Genomic DNA, 20,832 nt, shown 5'->3' with positions numbered 1-20,832 from the left:
CGCGTCCGCTTATAAAATAAGACTTACAGATACGGGGTGAGTTCACTCTCATTTTAAAATAACAAAACAATCAAGATAAGCGATCGGTAGCAGAATAACATGAACTTTGATAACTTTGGAAGATAAATTCGTATCGTAACGACACGACATTAAAACATTCGTCAATGGACAGTCTAATTGCTCAGACATATTAGTATTTTATAGCCATATAAGGGTGAAAATGTTCAAAGTAGTTCGTGATAGTGCTATTAGGAATAAAGCTGCGAATTATTTAAAAAACTTTAGACATGAGAAACGGTTTTTGGCTACTCAACAAGAGGTTGTGTCGTCGGCTGATGTTGTGATTATTGGTAAGTTAAAATATTATTTACTTTCTATGTAATGAAGTTTGTTTCTATCAGATGTATTGAATTCGGCTATAAAGTGCCGTAAAGGCATAATAAAATCGTATCTTACTTTGCAAGTAAAATTTTACCCTTTAGTCCTAAACATTCCTTACTATTATTATTTATCTCTTCAAAAAGTTTATCGAAATTAGTCCAGCAGTTTATGAGTCCATAAGTAAACAAGCGACCACAAAAGTTTAAGTAAGTAGTCAGCTTGATTAAATCATTTCAAGTTTATTAAGTCAACAATTTGTTGTACCTAGGATGGTTCTTAGGGTATATACTTACCGGGGCTCCGGGTCGAAAAGCAGGAGAAGGAACGGGGTGGTTTTTCTCTCGCCTTACCCAAGGTGGGAGAAGTCATTGGATGTTTTTCCCCCTCAAAAAAAGGGTATATACTTAATTATTCTAAACTTGTGTGAAATAGGCTAGGTAATTACCTATTTCTTTCCTTTTCCTTTCCTTAGGCGGTGGAATAGCAGGATGTAACACATTATACCAGCTTACAAAACGAGGAGTGAACGCTGTGCTGCTGGAGAGAGCTAAGCTGACAAGTGGAACAACATGGCATACAGCTGGTAAGCCTACTTCGGCAATTATAGTAGTTTATTAGGATTAGGTAGCTACCTGAACGACGCTACGAGCTCTTAGAAAAGTAGGCTACAAAATACCTAGTATTTTTATATGTTGGTATTTTATAGTAGCTCATGATGAAGAGTCTCTCTATGACTCGAAATTAGTAGAGCTTTTCAACATTTTTAGTTAATTTAAAGTAAATAGTAGTTTGATGAGGTCATCTAACTTACTTTAAAATACTCGATCTGTCTGACTATCTGACTACTCTGAGAAGAAATATCGAAACAAACTCAGTATCCTAATCTAATGTATATCAAACAAACATAGTATATGAAGATCTCTAGTACTGTGCCCATTTTAATTGTTATTTTGCATAGATTCTTTCTTTGTCCTTCTCTTTTATCACTAACTTTAATGAACTTGTTATAGTGATAAAAATATTGAATAATTAACTTCAAATTAAGTGATTTAAGATAAGTTTAGGTATCTAGTGTTTATTTTAATTAACGATGTTTTTAATAATATTTACTTCATTAGTTAATGTTTACTTTTTTCCTCACGATATCGAATAATGGTACTTGTTCTATTAGTATAATTTCCCTCAACCATATTATCTTACAAAAATAATTTTATACCTACCTCAGATCGTTTTGTTTAACTACTACATATCTCACACAGTAAATGACATACATACATAACTTCACGCCTATCTCCCATGGGGGTAGGCAGAGACAATGGACGGCACAGTAAATTAATGCTTAAGTCTTTGACTGCCAATAGAAAACCGTTGAAGGCAAATCCTCCGCTAACGTCGGTCACCGGTGACCACCACGGCGTTCAATGTGTTACTAATATAATTTGATAATTTTAAAGGACTTGTATGGTCGCTGAGGCCGTGCGATTTAGAAGTAAAATTGCTACGGGACTCAAGGAAGGTGTACAGCACCTTGGAGGAGGAGACTGGAGACCATGCAGGGTGGACCAACAACGGTGGCATGTTCATATCTCGTAGTAAAGTGAGTACCTATCTAAAAATGCCTACTGTGCTATCTATCTGCCTTCTTTAGAATTCTGTAGCTTTATAGCAATCTCTTTCCTATGTCCACTCGATAATATCGCCTTACGTCTTTTGCATAGGCATAAGTAATAGTACCTTTTTTTGAGGGGGGAAATTATTCCAGTGACTTCTTCCACCTGATGAGTCGAGAGAGAGTGTCAGACTCTTACTGACTAAAAACCACCTCGTTCCTACTCCTGCTTTTCGAGCCGGAGCCGCATTAACCCAATAGATAATCAAATTAAAAGAAATGGTCCTTAGGAGTCATTTTGCTAGTTATGAGTCCTAATATCCTGGACATAGCACCTTTCTTAGTTATTTTGAACAGAAAGAAGTTGCATAAAACTTGTCTCTTAAAAAATCTATGACGCCGACAACGCAAATTTTCTAAGTTCCTCTTTTGCTTTATATTATTGCTAGATTACTCTTACATATAGGTACCAATCTACAACCTACTTAATATTAATTTCTGTTTTCCTAGGTCCGAACACAAGAATACCTAAGACTGCACACACTGGGCAAGGCTTTAAACATTCCTAGCGAAGTTCTGAGTCCAGCTGACGCACAGAAGAAGTTCCCACTCCTCGACCCTTCGGTGTTCCAAATGGCTCTCTATGCTTCGGAAGATGGAACGATCGATCCGTCCATGGCTTGCAATGCACTTGTTAAAGTGGCTTTGAGGAATGGAGGCAAGGTAAGTGTTTAGAATATTATTTTACTAACATTTTGATAATTTATCATCATCATTAGTGAAGAATTTGCCTTCAATAGTTTTATTTTTTTAGTAGTCAATGACTTAAATCGATGGGTCCTACGTATATGGGCCAAACTAACAATTTAGCCATTTTGAGTTTTTAATGGTAAACGCATCTTAAAGATGTAATTAATTATGTGAGCTATTAAAAAATAGAGATTTCTGCATAGAAACATGATTTTTTATTACAGTATAACGGCATATGTAACATGGATTTAAACGTACAAGGTCCTAAGAGTAGTTCGAGACTTATACGTGGGGAGTTCCCGCGCGTTTGTGTCGTAGTTTGGACCAATCGGCCATTTTGACACTTATACGTTAAACGGAGCAACGGCCGCAATGTGATGAATACAAAAATTGTAATTTTGTTTTTTGATTAACTTATTGTTTTATAAATAAATTATCTGAAATATCACGAGTTTTTAGGATGAACGGCCAATGTGGCATTTTGGCCGTTTTACGTGTTATATTCTAAAAAAAACTTACGCCCTACAGTATTTTTTAATTTTTGGCCTGTTAATGTGTATAGCAAGGGTTGAAATATTATTGGAACTACTATTGTAGTTACGATACTATAGTTACGTTATTATTAACTTTATTTAACTTACTTTGTTTACAATATTACGGTATTATCTTACATTGATTTATTTTGTTTGCAGCTCCTTTGCCATTGAGATATTCACAAATTGCAGTTTAAGTCTGCTCAATGATATATTTGAAAATGATTCACTTCAACAAGAAAAACAAAATGATACATTAGAAAATTCTATTTTTATATTCTATCTCGACTCTGATAACATGTTAATTTGTAATAGTCAACTACCTCAACCCAATGAAAAGTGTACCCACAGTAACATCATGAAAAAGAAGACAATTCTGATTTACTCTCAAACTGTGTTTTAGTACCAGAAAGAAATGATAACAATATAAGCCCATAGCTTCACACACATAATAATCTGTCACACATGGCACATAGCCCTTAGCTCATCAATCATAATTACACATAATAATCTATCAAGCGAAAAAGTTTTTGAATCTTAAATCGAACATCATAGTGAAGAATTCAGTAAAAATACAGATCTGTTGTCTAATTACGATATGCGCGATGTTGATATTGCGACCCCAATGCCATCGTCAAATCATAGTTCTTTCGGTGAAGAAGAACCTATTCCTTCAGTCTTATCATTGTTATCAGATGCAACTGCATCGTCCCCCCGTTTCACAGTATTACTCATCAAGTAATGCTTCAACTCCCAACGCTCAAAAAAGGAAAATTTACTAAAAGAAGAGATAATGGAAGATTAAAAGAAAAAAATGTAATGAATGGATAGATTCGAAGAGAAAAATACTTAAAAATACTGGAATAGCGTATAACAGTAGAAATGGAAAATTAAGAGATGAGAAACAAATAGGTGGACCATGTCAGAGCACATGTAAACTAAAGTGTTTCGAAAAACTTGATGGAGACGCAAGGAGTGATTGGAGATCATTCTAAGCAATATGACTTTATTGTAAACTATGTTAATACCCAGGTTGTCTCACGAAGGTCATACACATATGCACGAAGATGCTATTGAAAAGTCATGTTCGTGAACGGGCTCTGTCAACTGGGACTGGTCAGCTCCAGACTGCATTAAGTTTGTTGTCCTCAGGGTTATTTTATTTTTCTATCACTTTGTCTGAATACTAGTTTTACATTGTTCTCACATAGTTGAAGCAATCGAAACAATGTAACCAAGAAATTGTATTGTGAACCTGATTGAAACAGAGTAACCTATGGAGTTTCTTGCTCGTTCTGTTCCATAGGAATCTACACTTTGGAACGAGCAAATAGCTTCACTAGAGGACTGACTGACCGACAGACAGACGTGATTAATATTATTATATTTGCTTTGACGTTCAAAAGTGCCTTCCTGGTTTAATTGAAAGAAATAATTTTGATGTTTTTGACTTTTTACACCACAGTTATTATGAAAATTTAGTAACATCGAATAACATTGTGGCAATTAATGAAAGCGATAATGAAGAAAATGAGTGAAGACTTATTAAATTAATTTTCTAGTACCTTATGTTGATTTTGGTATTTTTTTTACTTGATTATACTACGGTGATTTTTATACTTTGTATACAGATTATAGGTTTATAAGTTTGTTATTTTTTGTAACCTTATTAAGAAAATAATAATGTGAAGTACATTATTTTGTTAATCAAACTAAGATCTCCAGTAACAGTTTCCTTCTTACTAATTTTTTGTTAATTTTTTATTATGAAAATACCAAAAAGACTGAAAACCGGTCCATGAGTGAAGTTTTAAGCCTAATTCAATATTTATTTCAACAAATGTATAAAACTATTGCGTGTTTTTTTATTAATTAAATGATCTAACTGAGAACTCGGTTCGTAGGCTACCAGATTGTAAAACGTATAAGGGTCAATGTGACATAAATAACTAAATATCTAAATAGCTTATATTCTTGTTATTTAATTATCAACTACTTCAATTGTTACTTGATTTTATGGGTAAAAAATGTTAAAAATATAGACTTTATGCTAATTAGTGTAATACGCGTATAATGGCCAATATGACACATTGGCCCTTTTAGGGTGTTTTTAAAGAAAGATAATTTAAACAAAAATTAACGTAGAAGGGCCAATGTGACGTTAAAAAAAAACCTATATATGTATATATATAATACTATGGTATAAATGAGGAGGATAGTTGTCTTAGCAAACAAGGAAATAATCGTAAAGATCGGTTTTATTAATCCGAAGTTATAGCAAATTTAAACTTTGGAAGCCTCTCCTGTAAAGTTGTAATTTTGCATTTTGGCCCATATACGTAGGAGCCATCGAAATAATATTCTGCCAAAAACGACTACTATATTCTCAATTCCAATTTAACAGTTAAATGTTTGGAAAAACAGCCTGTAAGTAATGACTTCGAAAACACCACCTCTGTAGCAAAATTTGTCAAAAACAGGTCAGCAGTTTCGATGTAAAACTGTAACAAACGTACAAATATTAATAAACGTAAATAAGCCAAATATACGCTAAATAGGAGATATTTGTTTGATTCTTCATCTGAGAGGGCCCTCGCCAAGACGAGCTAATATTTTCAAAAGGTAACTTAAGTTTTCTTTTACAGGTGTACGAAGATTGTCCAGTACTAGACGTCCATTACACGCACAATCTACTCGGCAACAAGGAGGTTACAGCCGTGCATACAGACCGCGGAGTTATCAAGACGAAATGTGTGGTCAATTGTGGAGGTAACTCATATTTTATTAACGTAACGACATTTTTTAATCTTTGAAAGTATAGGTTAAGGTGGATATTTTGTGCGGGGCTAACGGACGACGGCGTGTTGCGTTCCGCGCGTCTGTTTCGTCTACGTGCATTATGTTTATGCATGAAGCATTAAGTAAACAAATAATTATGATAATGCACTAAATTATGCCCACTGCATAACAAAGCTGATACGTAGTCTAATTACAAAAATGAAATCAGCTAATTTACAGAAAAATCTTACTAATGTTTGTGAGTTTATGTATTTGTATGTATGTTTGTTACTCAATCACGTCAAAATGGCTGAAAGGATCGGGCTGAAATTTGGAACAGATGTAGGTTATGTCCTGGAATAACACATAGGACACTGTTTATGCCTCGGAACCGCGGGCGAAAATAGCTAGTACACTATATTGTTTTATTATTTTCTCAGGAGCATGGGGTCCCCGTGTCGCCCGCTTCGCAGGCGTTCCAAGCCTCCCACTGATTCCATTCAAGCACGCATACGTGGTGATGGATGCGACACCAGAAATCAGAGGCGGTCCAAACATCAGAGATCACGATGTGGACTTGTACATCAAGGTGCAAGGAGAGTCCTGTCACGTTGGAGGGTATGAGAGCAACCCGCATATGCTTGATCAGGTGTGTATTTTATTAGTACAATTCGATTTTTTATTATAACTATCGCGAGGCTTACTAAATTAACTATAAATCACTGTTTATTCATGTGCATTAATGTCTGCGTCTGCACACGCTGCTCATGATGAAGAGTCCCTCTGTGACTCGAAACTAGTAGAGTTTTTCTCCATCAATTTGCTTTTATTTATTTTTTTCGTTCTTCCTGCGTGAATTTCTAATGAAAATTAAAGCCTATGTGCTTCTCTATACTCTGTTCTATAATGTATGCAAAATCTCAAGATGTTTGTAAACGGCCGAGATCCATAATTGTAACATAGTCCATTTTCAATTTAATTAGCTTTTTTTAAACATTGTACCCCACACAAGGATTTTTTCCTGTGTCGTGGTTGCGTTTACAAACATACGAGTTCAGTTTGTGGATCACACAAAGAGTTGCTTCGTGCGGGAATCGAGCCCACTACACGTTGCACGGCAGCCAGTCCAGCCGCCGCGCCCACCCTGCAGACATTATGTCTGTCAAATCCGTGCAGACAAGTTATTAACGATTAAGAGCCTCTAGCATGGCTTGACACTGGTCGAGTTCCTCGTCAAAACAGTACGTGATTAAGTCGATAACATAATATTAGGTTATTAACACTTTACTAACTTTCTGAACTCCAGGTACCAGACAACCTACAGTTCCACCTATACGAGTTAGATTGGGACGTGTTCGGCGTCCACATGACGAGTGCCACCTCGCTGTGTCCCAAACTTGGTACGGTTGGAGTCAAGAGTACCGTTTGCGGTCCCGAGTCCTTCACGCCAGACCATAAGCCACTGCTTGGAGAAGATCCTAATGTTTTCGGTGAGTTTTCTAGACGCTGTCGAATTATTGTAGAGAGTTGGACTTGGTCAGAAAGGTTGGGAGGGATGGTTTGACAAGTTAAACCTCCTTGACCATTAGCAAAGTCCGTGGGTAGCTTAGGGGCTTGACTAGCAATCATCATTGTACATAGTCAGTCTGTAGTCCAAGATCTAAATATGATTATTGCGAAAAAAGGATATTAGAAGAAATGCAATAAATAATCGTATGTTTTCAGTCCGTTTGAAGTGTTTGTCTACTTTTAAAGGACCCTAAGTCACTCGCTATTATTAAATGTGTACATAAGTACCTCTATTAGGAAAGGTCTTAAAAGGTACGCGTCTACCAGGTCCGCATCGTACGCATCGCACGCAACGGATTTTAGTTGGTGTTGTATAGAAACTCGTTATAACTCCGTCCACTGATCCGCATCGTACAGACCGCATCATCGGCAATATCTACATGCGATGCGTACCGATGACGTCATACGGAATGCGTACGAAGCGTGTGATGCGTACGATGCGGGCCTATAGACTCTTACCTTAAGTAGTCAGCCCCTTTTGTCCTATTTTTGTTACGTACACTATAAACCTTATGTATGTAACGTGCATTTTATTACACACAAAATTTCCTTAAAAATTGTCTTATACGCAGCTTTGACTAAGTCTGTAAAACAATGTAACAAGTTAATAAACACACATAGATAAAGTAAATGAACAGCTAAACTAATATATATAGGTCAATCGGTCAACGTACTTAGATACACTCGCGTTATAAGATTTATTTATCGTATACATTGATCTGACGCAATGCCCCTATATCTACCGCTTGTAGTAACTAATTCGCTCATGACTACAAATAATTATAATAATCATCTTTTATATCTAATTTGCCACTCCCACTTAATGAGAAAAAAGTTGTTTTACACAAGATGAGATATATTATTTACGCGAGTTAACAATCTCTATTACAACGCAACAACGTCATGCCTTTTTATCCCCGAAGGGGTAGGCAGAGGTGCTCATTACGGCACGTAATGCCACTGTACAATGTACTCAATACTCAATACTTTATTGCTTTCCACATTTTGTGTTATAAGTCCCATGTAATAGGGGGTGAGCCTATTGCCATATACTGGGAACAATTCCAAACTCCGTGCTACTACTGAGAAATTTTCGAAAAACTGGAAAGCCCAGTAATACTTTGCCCGACCCGGGAATCGAACCCGATACCCTTTATCTAGCAGGGACACTTGCAACCCCTCGACCAACAAGGCAGTCACAATCTCTATGTATGCACCTACCTTGTCTGGCAGTCGCACAAACGAGGCAGTCTCTATAAAATGTGCTTAAACTTAAAATATGTATATGATGCAGGTTTGTACCACAACTGCGGTTACAACTCTGCCGGCATGATGTTCTCCGCGGGATGTGGTATACAAATGGCGGAGTGGATCATCACTGGAAGGTATGCACGTGTTTTATCTGTAATGCATGAGAGACTGTGTTTATCTTTTTTAGATGGAAATATCATCCAATAGCTACTCCCGTCTTAGGCAAGGCGAGAGATAGTGTCTGACTCTTACTGACTAAAAGCCACCCTCTTCCTACACCTGGTTTTCGAGCCGAAGCCCTGGTAACCCGCTAGGCAGTCCGCAACTCAGACTGTGTTTGTCTAAACGTTATATAGTGTGTATCTACGGATTATGTAAATGTAATTTTTGTAGTAAAATATGTCTCAAATTGGTTAGGGCAATCAGTATACACTGCAAAATTTATAAAGCAAGAATCCACCTCTTGCTAGCCCAAAGAAGTGAAAGAATTTTAAAAGTAGTTTTTTTCAAGAATTCTCACACTTTTATACAGTAGTGAATGATGTATGCCAGAATTGTGTAATTTCGCGTTATAGGTTAAATTTCATACCTCTATCTAACCAATGGGATGTAATGGCAATAAAAATAACCTAAAACTCCCTTAAAACAAGCAAAAATCCTTTCGCATATTATTTATTTGTACACAATATTCTCCAGAGTCATTTTACTACGACCTCCCGCTGTTTATACGAGCATGTAAACAACATAGGGGTTATCACAGTTATCGGGGTTTTGCATAAAACTGCGATATTACAATGAGGGCCTGGGCTTATATTATAGCTGTTTACATGGTACCCACTTGACCTGCGAGGCTATGACTGCTTACTTCATAATAATTAGTTTGCGTTAATAGTGTTATTTATTTTGTCTAGTCATTGTAGGTAGGTACACTACACATGAATAAGCACTAAACCTAGGTAGAACATATGTAGCACCTCTATGTATGTAATAGTATGTAATAGGACGTGAGATTATTAGTATTAGGTACTGAGAAATTTTGGCCCCATTGTATCCCAAATAAAAGGAAGTGCGGTTTTTGCAAATGCTCCCTAGGTATTGGGAATTTCATACTGTTCTTGATAATAGGAATGTCGAAAATTTTTTTAATTTTGGCATGATAAAATGATATCATCATGACTTTAAAGACACATTTGCAACCAAATCAATGTCCAAGTTCCCTTCTCCTCATTATTACATTAAAATTGTACTTTATAGAACACAGAATTGAATACACGATCTTGTTTATCCGGAGCTGCGGTTTGCCTAGCGGGTTACTGGGGCTCCGGCTAAAAAAAGCAGGAGTAGGAACGGGGTGGTTTTTAGTCAGTAACACTCTGAAACTCCCTCTCGCTACACCCAAGGCGGGAGAAGTCATTGGATGATTTTCTTCCTACAAAAAATGTACCTTGTTTATGTCACTTGTTTACAGCCTCCAGACCTATAACATAGTATATTTTCTAATGATTCATAATAATTATTATTTAGACTACATTATCATTCACTGGAAAATTGCAAATGTAATTGTTTACATAGTTACTACAATTTCTTCTAATTGCATCATTCATAAACTAGATGACCTGTGGATTACTTATCTGTAATGTAAAGTTATTAATTACTGAGATTAACTATTAATTATACCTACTAGGGGTTTGTATCTAAGGAAATTGTAATTTTCTGCTTGTCATGCTCATCACTGTGAGATGAATTGGTTGATTGATGTGTATGCAAGCTAAATCGTTTCTAATCTACATTAAAGTTAACTTATTTGATGCAACACATGAATTGGTAATCAGATACAAATCTATTTAGAAATAGTAGCAGTATTTTTCGAATTTGAAATCAAAGTACCGTATTTATCACAAATGTACTCTTCAAACACACACTACCTAGCATTAAAGCCGAGGCATATAATGTTAGTAAACCTTGTATAATAATTTGCCAAATAATATTAGTGTCAATCGATTGCCATGTGTAAAAAAATAGGTTGACATGTATCTGAAAAAACTATTAATACCGTTTGATCCTGTGGTTTAATCATTGTCATAGTTTTGTATACCTATCCGGAGCTGCGGACTACCTAGCGGGTTTACCGGGGCTCCGGTTCGAAAAGCAGGAGTAGAAAAGTCATTGGATGATTTTCCCCCTCAAAAAAAAAAGCTTTGTATACCTAATTACAATTAGTCATTTAAGCTCATTATAAGAGAACCATGTTCTTTAAGAGTAAATAAATAAATAATCATTAACCCTACAACCTTCACAGACCACAATACAACATGTTCACATTCGACATCCGTCGGTTCACGCCCGGTCAGATGTCACGGCCGCACTGGATGCGTGAAACCAGCCACGAGGCGTACGCCAGGAACTATAACATAGTGTTCCCTCACGATGAGCACTTGGCTGGTAGGGACGCGAGCCACGATGCCTTGCATCAGGAGCTGGTGGAAGATGGAGCGGTGATGCAGGCCAGGGCTGGGTGGGAACGACCAGCCTTCTTCTTGCCTGGAGAGAAGGTGCGTGAAGTAGAAATAGAAATTATTTATTTGCTAAAATTTAGGTAACAGATATGATGTTATGTAACTTATGTCCGAATACTCAAACGCTACTCAATTTTAAGACGCTCTCAAAACTAGTTCTGTCACTATCATTCTTTATAAAATGACAGAGATAGCACGATATTTAAGTACAACTTAAAATTGAGTAGCGTTTGTGTATTCGGGCATTAGTTATGTAGTGTCCCGATACATTTTGCCTTACGGCATGCAAAATTATTGACTTTAGTAGTCTTGCTATATTTTTGTAATAACTATCGTTAGACATACTAAATTAACTAAAAATCACGGTTTACACATTAACTTAGTCACAGAGGGACGCGCAGCCTACTCTAGGTAGGCTGTGTGCGACTTCGCCGCGTCTGCGCACGCTGCTTATGCCCACCACGTTTATAATTTGAAAGTATGTGTCCAGAAATGCTTAAATAATCGATGTACAATTAATTGTACAAATCTACTGAATATCGTGAAAATGAAAACTTCGCTAAAAGTTTTTTGTAAACGTTCTAGATTGCAATGTAACTCAAAGGCCCCTTGTCCACATTTGCTACGGGCCCCACGTTGGCTTTATCCGGCACTGCCTGTCTTGCACATTTTTGGATGTCTTTGCAGAGAACCAGGGTCCTTAGTCTGCTATTACAATTATGTCAGAATGGTCGATCACTGAGCAGTGCGAGAGGGATGGAGCTATACAACCTACATAGCTCCGTCCCTCTCGCACTGCTCAGTAATCGTAATAGCAGACTGTGATATATCGTACCGTAATCCCAGAGCACCATGTGAAACAATATATTTGATTTCAGATAAGAGTGCAGCAGTACGACTGGGGTGGTGCCCACTCTGACTACCCGAGGAACATCGACCAGCGTTACGAGGAAATCCTCAAGGGAGACCACTCCTTCGATTTCTCCAAACACCATAATATTGTAAGTTACTTACTGCCGTACTCAGAGACATTTCATGATTACTTAAACTATTCCGTAGTTATGATTTTGTTCTAAAAACAATCGGTAAAGACTGGGTTAAGTAACCATTAAATGACTCTGAGTACGGCGGTTAGACAAGCAACGTTGTATTATGTGACAAATAAAATGGTAGACAGTTTTAATTAACTACAGCAAATCTGAATCAGCTAAGCTATTCTGTAATTATCAATTCAATGGGTCGAAATGAACTCGATCGCGGTTCGCCATGTCATTGGTTCTAGGAAGATCAGCACAAATTACCATTTCATACCCTTCCTAATCCTACCAAGCCCCAATTCCCCAACAACCCTTACATTTTTAACCCTTAAAAGGCCAGCATCGTACTTGTAACCCTCTGGTGGTAGGTGATCCGCCTCGTTTACCGGATTATACCATAAAAACGCATCGGAAGTTCGAATTGACAGTTATGACCTAGCTGAAATCGTAACTTTCGGCAATAAATCAGTTACATGGTGCGATCTTCAAACCAGCATACCACCGCGGATATTATGACAAACTCCTCTTCTAACGGAACCAAGCATTTATTTCTTATATGTATATGTTTATTTAGCGGTGTGGAATAAATGTAATTTCTTTCTTCTTTCTTATTCTACGTTAGATCGGAGAAGAAGCCCTAGCTTGCCGTAACGCGGCGGCTCTGTTCAACATGTCGTACTACGGCAAGTTCTACTTGACCGGGCCGGACGCACAGCGCACTGCCGACCTCGCCTTCACTGCTGATCTATCTAAGCATGACGATAGGTAAGAATTGTTATGGAAGATTTATCTTTATTCCACAATCAATAAAGTTAAATATTGTACGCGTTCGAGGTAAAGATGAAAACCTTCATTGAATTTATCATTAGAACTTAAGACGGGATATTTACCATGTTTATGAGTTTCCGATATTTCGGTACTGTTGCAAGCTCCATGATCACGGATGAACTGACAAAATCCTCATAAATAAACATGGTAAATATCCCGTTTTAAGTTCCCGTTTTAAGTGTTAGTCACCATGTGAGTTTAAAAACTTTCATTGCTTTCATTTTCATTACCTAATTGACGGACTAAATAGATTTTTTAATTTTCATACCCCGTCATCATTACTATTATAAAAGATTTTTATAGGCAAAAATTTTCTACTCTTAAATACCTCTTTTTCATTCCAGGGTAGTGTATTCCCTGCTATTGAACGATAAAGGAGGCGTGGAAGCTGATGTCACAGTTAGCATTCTAGATGGCGGCACTGGCGGCTTACATGAGCCTATCTTCAAGGTATGTTTCTTTATTACACGCATTATACGCACGTTTTGCCTCTCTTGTCTCGATGGTGAATACAATATCCACATTAATGCGTTTTTGTTCATATTTTTATGATAACTATCGTGAGACATACTAAATTAACTAAAAATCACGGTTTACTCACGTAAATTAATGGAGAAAAGCTCTACTATTTTCGAGTCACAGAGGGACTCTTCTTCATGAGTAGCGTGCGCAGACGCGGCGACGTCGCGCAGTCTACTCAATACTCAGTAGGCTGCGCGACGTCGCCACGCTTTTTTCCATTAATTTACGTGAGTAAACCGTGATTTTCAGTTAAGTTTTTGTTCATATTTCCCTATGCAAATTATCCCTTCTATACCTAAATGATTTTTAAAAATCTTGATTGAAATGTCTTTCTCCCAGGGGCGAGGTTACTACGTAGTGACGAGTGGGTTCAGTGCGAACCACACCCTGGCGCACCTGCGTCGCATCATCAACACGCACAAGTTACGCGCCACCATCACTGATGTCACCAAGCAGATGTGCATTCTTAGTGTTCAGGGTCCTGATAGGTAAGGTTTATTGAATATTACCAAAATATCTTATGATTCAATTTTATGGCATAGGCCGCCCAAATGACTAAGATCACTTGATGGTTAGCGATCGGTACCACCCGTGGATACGCATACCACGTGCATTTAGTCATTGTAGGCCGCGTCAATAGATTTTGATTTTGAGTTTGTTGTTGTCGCGCAGCGCCGCACCGCTTCTAGATCGCTCACGTAAGACGTCGGGTTAGGTATTGGGAATTTAGAGATTGAGAATTTGTCATTTGAGCATTTATAGCAGTCCTTACTAACTTAATGCTAGATTCTGGACGAAAGTTCATTCTGCTTTAAAAACAGAATAGAACAAAATAATATTGAGGTAAGGACAGACCAAAAGCATTTAGCAATTCAACGGGTCGTCTTAAAGGAGATTAGAAGAATATCACTTTCACTTATATTTTAAACCTATAAAATACTAACAATAAGAGTAACTTGGTGTCTTTATCCAACAGCCAACGTATCCTACAACGCTACACGGACGCCGGTCTCTCAAACGACGCCTTCCCAGTGAACACTCATCGCAGCATTCATGTAACCAAAGCAGCCAACACTCCCGAAGACAAACGCTACAGATGCAGGGCATTAAGAGTCACATGGTCTGGGGAATTAGGGTGGGAATTGCATGTACCGTCTGCTCATGCCATACCGGTTTATAAAGCGTTGAGCCGCGCTAAAGGATTGAGAAATGCTGGCTGGAGGGCGCTTACTTCTTTGAGTGCGGAAAAAGGTAAGATTTAGGGTCGGTTCGTATCTGACGGTTTTCGGGTAACGCTCAAAAGTAATCAAGAAACGCTCGAAAGTCACCGAGGATGCTCAATTAATTTAGAACACGATCGAGCGTTTTCGAGTCACGCTTGAAAGTAATCGAGTAATGCCCGAATGCGATTGAGTACATTCGAAACCGATCGACGTCGGATGATTTTGAGGATGCTCTATTGTTTTTAAGGACGCTTGTTGATTTTAGACGACGATCAATTTATTTTACGAGTAACATCGTGACGTAATGTTATTCAACATACATACATAACTTCACGCCTGTCTCCCATGGGGGTAGGCAGAGACAATGGACTGTCAATTGCTACGACTCTTACATACCTTTTCGCTTCATCAACAAGAAGTATTATTGCCAGTTCTTATGAAGCTATAAAATATTTTTATTTCAGGATACCATCTATGGAATTCTGATTTGAGAGCCGATGACAACCCGGTGGAGGCTGGTTTGGGCTTCGCGTGCAGAAAGGATGGAGACTACATCGGGAACGAACACGTCACCAGAGCCAAGGCTAATGGAGTCACTAAGAAATACGCATTCTTTACTCTCGACAATAAGGTCATTTGAACATAGAATACCTAGTTATTTTGTAAAGTCATACAGTATAGGCCCTTTCACTACCTATCGTTAAAATAAAAAAAGCCTAAAACAAGAAATTCATCGCAATATTGAAGCAGTCGGGTTTCGGGTCCGTGCGGGAATTGCTCCGTGCGGGAATTGCGCTGTGCGGGAATTGCTCCGTGCGGGAATTGCTCCGTGCGGGAATTATTCCGTGCGGGAATTACTCCGTGCGGGAATTGCTCCGTGCGGGAATTGCGCCGTGCGGGAATTGCTCCGTGCGGGAATTGCTCCGTGCGGGAATTCCGTCGTGCGGGAATTGCTCCGTGCGGGAATTCCGCCGTGCGGGAATTGCGCCGTGCGGGAATTGCGCCGTGCGGGAATTCCGCTTTAAATTGTGAAACGAAACGAACTTTTTCCAAAATTTCGACATCGCAAACTTCGACAAACAAACTTTTCGACATTCGCTCAAAACCTCGCATTTGGAAATTAAGAATTGTACCTACGTAGGTTGAAGAGGTAACAAATACATTAACAACAAATTAACACGTTTGTTTACTTTGTTCCAGGTGGCAGTCTTCGGCCAAGAAGCCATATTTAGAAACGGCGAACCTGTAGGCTATCTTAGAAGAGGGGATTATGCTTTCCACCTAGACAAACCCATTGGTATCGGTTACGTAACTAACAAAGGCGATCTAGTCACCAAAGATTATTTGAAAGAAGGAGATTATGAAATTGAGGTCCTAGGACAGAAGCACAAAGCGACGTTGCACTTGAAATCTCCTTTCGATCCTAATGGGCAAAGGTTGCTTGGTAACTATGGTCCTCAAGGCATGGATGAGAATACCCATGAGCCCCACGCAGGGCAAAACGAAAGAGCCGGCGGTAGCGAATAAACTCCTTAGTGTAGAATGATCTCAATTTTAAATGCTTAATAAATCTTTTATGTATGTTTTGTTATTGTTCGTTTTATTTTAAAGGTAGAAATTGATAAGATTTTATTAGAACTCAAAACGGGATATTTACCATGTTTATTAGTTTTTACGAGTTTCCGATATTTCGGCACCAGATAAACGGGATATTTACTGTGATACGTAATTAGGGCGCTTGCAACAGTAAATATCCTGTTTTGAGTTCTAATGATGTTACTAGTGACCATGTCAGTTTAAAAACGTATATTGATAAGGTCTATTTCTGGAAAGTTGGTGATTAGACAAATTACCTACTTCCCACTTTCCCAGAAGTCCTGTGGTAATTTTTATTATTAAAACCGTGGGAAATATTTTTGGTACTGTTATTGTTTCGTTTTATCTTTATAATCAGTACTCATATTGCCAAATTACCAAGTCAGTTTTGCCTTCCGAGAAGTCATCTGGTTTTTTTTTCTATTAAAACAATATGTATCAAAATATGTAATTATATGTATCAGCACAAAAACTTGATTAAATTCGAAGATGATAAATAAAAAATAAAAACCTACTACAATTTTAAAACTAAAGGCAGATCTTTTCAAACTTTTATGATGTTATTACTAGAAGTAAACAACAACAATAATCTTTATAATGAAACAATAAATAATAATGCTGGAAACAAAGATATTTTTGTAAGCTTACTTGTAATCCAGTCTGTGTTTTACCAACTTGCTTTTCTAAGCAGCCAGTGCTGTATCTTGAAACGGATCGAAAGACGGAGTTTTGGAGGGATTGAATTGAAAACCTCCTTCTTTTGAAAGTCGGTTAAAAATTAATCTTCTAACTGGCAACTCCTTCTATCTCTGTTCCTGTCACTGACTGTATAGGGTTGCCAATTTAGGAATTTTACCTTCAAATGCTGAAGTTGGGTAGATGGATTGATATTTTTTGTGTAATATTATTTAATTTGTGTGATTAATTTAACCTATAGAACCCTAATTTGAAAAAAATATGCATAGTTTATCTTTCCTACTAAGGATAAATGATTAAGACGTGTTAATATAACAATTATTATTATTGCATATATTTATTTAAAATATATTTCAAATTACGTTTTTAAATAGTGAAAAGTAAACAATAATATAAAAAAAATAGTAACTATACCTAATGCGCTCTAACAAGGTGCGGCTGACAGATGCCAGTATGACGTTGACGTCTCTCTTTAGGGATGGACATTAGAAAAATCTTTTTTTATCGCTATCGATACTCGCAGCATACATTTAATTCTCTGAATTTTTTTATTAAATGTGTGTGTTATTTAGTTGTGCAGTCTAACTACGTGTATATACTTGTCAAAATAAATATTTTATGACCGAGCCCTGGGGTGTTTCAGAGTTACAGTTTTACAGAACCGTGAAGAAAACAAGGATATATTAGTTTGTATATGTTGGAATAGTACCACCACGCATTATCAATGGCGCCGGAAATGTCTAGAAAAATGCCTACTACATATTTCTGCTCAGATAATGTCACTGTGGTTTGGGCAGAGAGAGCCGCGTCTACAGTGGATTTACCCACATAATTAAAGGTTTTTTTAAGAATGATAATTGAACGACGCACGATTTTCGTTTTTTATTCTAAAAAAACATCGACTACCTATCCATCGTAGCCGTACATCCCATCACTAAACACGACTATGGATTTACGTTATACGCATAACACTTTACTTTATTTTTCATTTCATTAGATTTTAATTGAATACTAGAACATTCCGATTGGTTTTAATTTAATTAACTACGCATCCGAATGATTTAACATAATACGAATGTGATACAGCTAAAATATTAAGGCATGATTTTTAAATCGCAGCAACTTTCAAGAGTGATACGAAACGTTACTGAATCTGTCAGCCGCACCTTGTTAGAGCGCATTAGGTATAGTACTATTATACGTTAACTTGCGATTCCTTAAAGGTAAAAATTTTCGTGCGTTGGCAACACTCAAAATGTCAAGAAGTGAGGTTAGTTTAGGGAGCGATGTTTATTTATTGTTGTGATTTCAAGAACGGATAAGACGTATCTATTTAAAGTTTAAATAATAGTTAAAAAGTGAAATAAATATAAGTGAAAATGTCTGTAACATTGCATACCGACGTAGGAGATATTAAAATCGAATTATATTGCGAGCAATGTCCAAAAGCTTGTGAGAATTTCTTAGCATTGTGTGCCAGTGATTACTACAACGGATGCCTGTTTCATAGAAATATTAAGGTAAGAAAGTTTATATTAACTATTCTATATACACTATTATATTGCCTGATATTGTAGTACATACTACTGTTTATCTAGTTACAATTTGTTTCCAAAATAACCTAAGAATGTTTGTTTATGTCTTTCTAGGGCTTCATAGTACAAACGGGTGATCCTACAGGCACAGGAAAAGGTGGAACTTCAATTTGGGGCCGTAAATTTGAAGATGAATTCAAAGAAGAGTTGAAGGTATGTTATTTATAACATCTTTTATGTTGACTCTAATTGGAATATTAGGATAAACAATTCATATATATTATATAGAATGTAGATGAGACTCTTAATAAAATTTGAGAAGTGTGTTGTCTGCCATTACTTTATATTGTCTGCCCACACCTTCAAGGATGAAAAGGCATGACATCATGTCTATGTACATTTATGTGGTAATTAGTTAGTCATGGTATTATTTTGTATTTTCCAGCACAATGCAAGAGGGATGGTGAGCATGGCTAACAATGGACCTAACTCCAATGGCAGCCAATTTTTCTTCACCTATGGAGAACAACCACATCTAGACCTAAAATATACATTATTTGGCAGGTAAGATATTCATTAATTGATTAATTACCATATGATTTGATGAAACCTGTTTGTTAAAATAAAATAAAACTGGCTAAGTGCGAGTCGGACTCGCCCATGAAGGGTTCCGTAGCAGCAAGTAGATGACATAATATCAAAGTTATAAAATAACTTGGTTTTGCATAGTGTTTGTATGAACGACAAAGTTATATTTGCGGTTTTTGAAAATGTTTTATTTCTTAAAAACTAATAATGATATCTCGTTCAAACCAATTTTCGTTGGTATTTTTCCATTAAAATCTACAGCATATATTTTTTTTAGATTCCTCACTCTCTTATTTTAAAAGTTAGAGGGGGGGGGGACACTCATTTTTCCACTTTGGAGGCGTCTAACTTTCAAACGATTGATTTTGACTAAAAATGGTTTTAGGAACCTTAATGTCTTTTTTAAAGACCTATCCATAGACACCCATCACGGAAATGTCAGCCGAAAAAAAATTTTGTATCAGTTCCATGTATGGAGTGCCCCCTTTAATTTTTAAATTTAATCATTTTTATTCATAATTCGAATAGCGGTTATCCAAATACATCAACCTACAACTATGTAGACCCAACAGTTTGGGAAATAAATGGCTGTGACATACGGACGGACAGACAGACATGACGAATCTATAAGGGTTCCGTTTTTTGCCATTTGGTTACGGAACCCTAAAAACACCACATTCTTAGAATTTTTGTGTATTAGTGGAATCCCATTTATGGGGGCTGGAAGAGGACGTTGTCCACCCTTCTCCTGTGCCCGGTGCGCCTACTGCGGGCAGGGAAGGGAGTCGAGATCTCAGGCCAAGCTAGTACTAGGCTAACCTAGTACTACTAGATATTCAACACAATACCACATGCTACCATTACTGTGTAACAGTATTTTAATACCTTTTTTCTCTATTCCAGGATTATTGATGGATTTGAAGCACTGGATGATTTAGAGAAAATGACTGTCAACCCTAAAACCTACAGACCACTCACAGAAGCCAAGATTACTTCAGTTACTATACATGCAAACCCATTAGCTGGATAAGAATAAACAAATATTTAAGAAGACAGCTGCTTTTTATTTGATTTTGGAAATTGATTTTTAGATCAATCTAGTCAGGATTGTTTACATATTTCTAGATGAATGTAGTTATAGTAGGTAGTAAGATGTATTAGCTAAGCTGTGAAATTGTGACCATTTCCACCAATACGAAGCTATGCAGCTATGTGTGTGCTCAAGTATGTGATGTATCAATGGTAGAGAAGCAATTCATAGCACACACCTTTATCAAAAACAGCTGAGTTCAATTCCAACAGTGCTAAGCTATGTGTACCAATGACTATGTGGGAAGCCAAACGCAACCACAGCAACATCACATGTCTGGTGGAAGACAACTAAGTGATTGCTGTGGAGGTAATTTAAAAAATTTGTGGA

The 20,832-nt window shown here is 37.1% G+C and overlaps 2 protein-coding genes across 2 annotated transcripts; both read left to right on the top strand.

Moving 5' to 3' along the window:
* The first annotated feature begins 143 nt into the window (after positions 1–143).
* On the top strand, positions 144–16,588 carry LOC118262774 (sarcosine dehydrogenase, mitochondrial). Its single transcript, XM_050697232.1, has 16 exons — positions 144–350; positions 854–964; positions 1,836–1,978; positions 2,501–2,713; positions 5,919–6,042; positions 6,492–6,700; positions 7,358–7,541; positions 8,915–9,005; positions 11,171–11,423; positions 12,266–12,388; positions 13,047–13,189; positions 13,597–13,702; positions 14,114–14,262; positions 14,751–15,025; positions 15,462–15,628; positions 16,198–16,588. Exons 1-16 carry the CDS (start codon positions 221–223, stop codon positions 16,522–16,524), a joined length of 2,748 nt encoding a protein of 915 aa, XP_050553189.1. The 5' UTR covers positions 144–220; the 3' UTR covers positions 16,525–16,588.
* Positions 16,589–18,546: 1,958 nt separating this feature from the next.
* LOC118262768 (peptidyl-prolyl cis-trans isomerase-like 3) lies at positions 18,547–20,465 on the top strand. The gene is made up of 4 exons (XM_035574363.2): positions 18,547–18,809; positions 18,939–19,037; positions 19,270–19,388; positions 20,316–20,465. The coding sequence occupies exons 1-4, from the start codon at positions 18,669–18,671 to the stop codon at positions 20,440–20,442; spliced, it is 486 nt and encodes a 161-aa protein (XP_035430256.1). The 5' UTR covers positions 18,547–18,668; the 3' UTR covers positions 20,443–20,465.
* The last annotated feature ends 367 nt before the right edge of the window (positions 20,466–20,832 follow it).

Source organism: Spodoptera frugiperda, chromosome 12 (genome assembly GCF_023101765.2).
Source record: "Spodoptera frugiperda isolate SF20-4 chromosome 12, AGI-APGP_CSIRO_Sfru_2.0, whole genome shotgun sequence".
Classification (NCBI taxonomy): Eukaryota; Metazoa; Arthropoda; class Insecta; order Lepidoptera; family Noctuidae; genus Spodoptera; species Spodoptera frugiperda.
The sequence above is the reverse complement of the archived record's forward strand: the minus strand, read 5'-3'. Positions and strand labels throughout refer to the sequence as shown.

Bases quoted from the DNA above. Each gene is read 5' to 3' on its own strand.
- LOC118262774 (XM_050697232.1), top strand. From the start codon at position 221: ATGTTCAAAGTAGTTCGTGATAGTGCTATTAGGAATAAAGCTGCGAAT. The intron at 351-853 runs GTAAGTTAAAAT...TCCTTTCCTTAG, and splicing joins GGCTGATGTTGTGATTATTG to GCGGTGGAATAGCAGGATGT. The intron at 15,629-16,197 runs GTCATTTGAACA...ACTTTGTTCCAG, and splicing joins TCTTTACTCTCGACAATAAG to GTGGCAGTCTTCGGCCAAGA.
- LOC118262768 (XM_035574363.2), top strand. From the start codon at position 18,669: ATGTCTGTAACATTGCATACCGACGTAGGAGATATTAAAATCGAATTA. The intron at 19,038-19,269 runs GTATGTTATTTA...TGTATTTTCCAG, and splicing joins AATTCAAAGAAGAGTTGAAG to CACAATGCAAGAGGGATGGT. The intron at 19,389-20,315 runs GTAAGATATTCA...TCTCTATTCCAG, and splicing joins AAATATACATTATTTGGCAG to GATTATTGATGGATTTGAAG.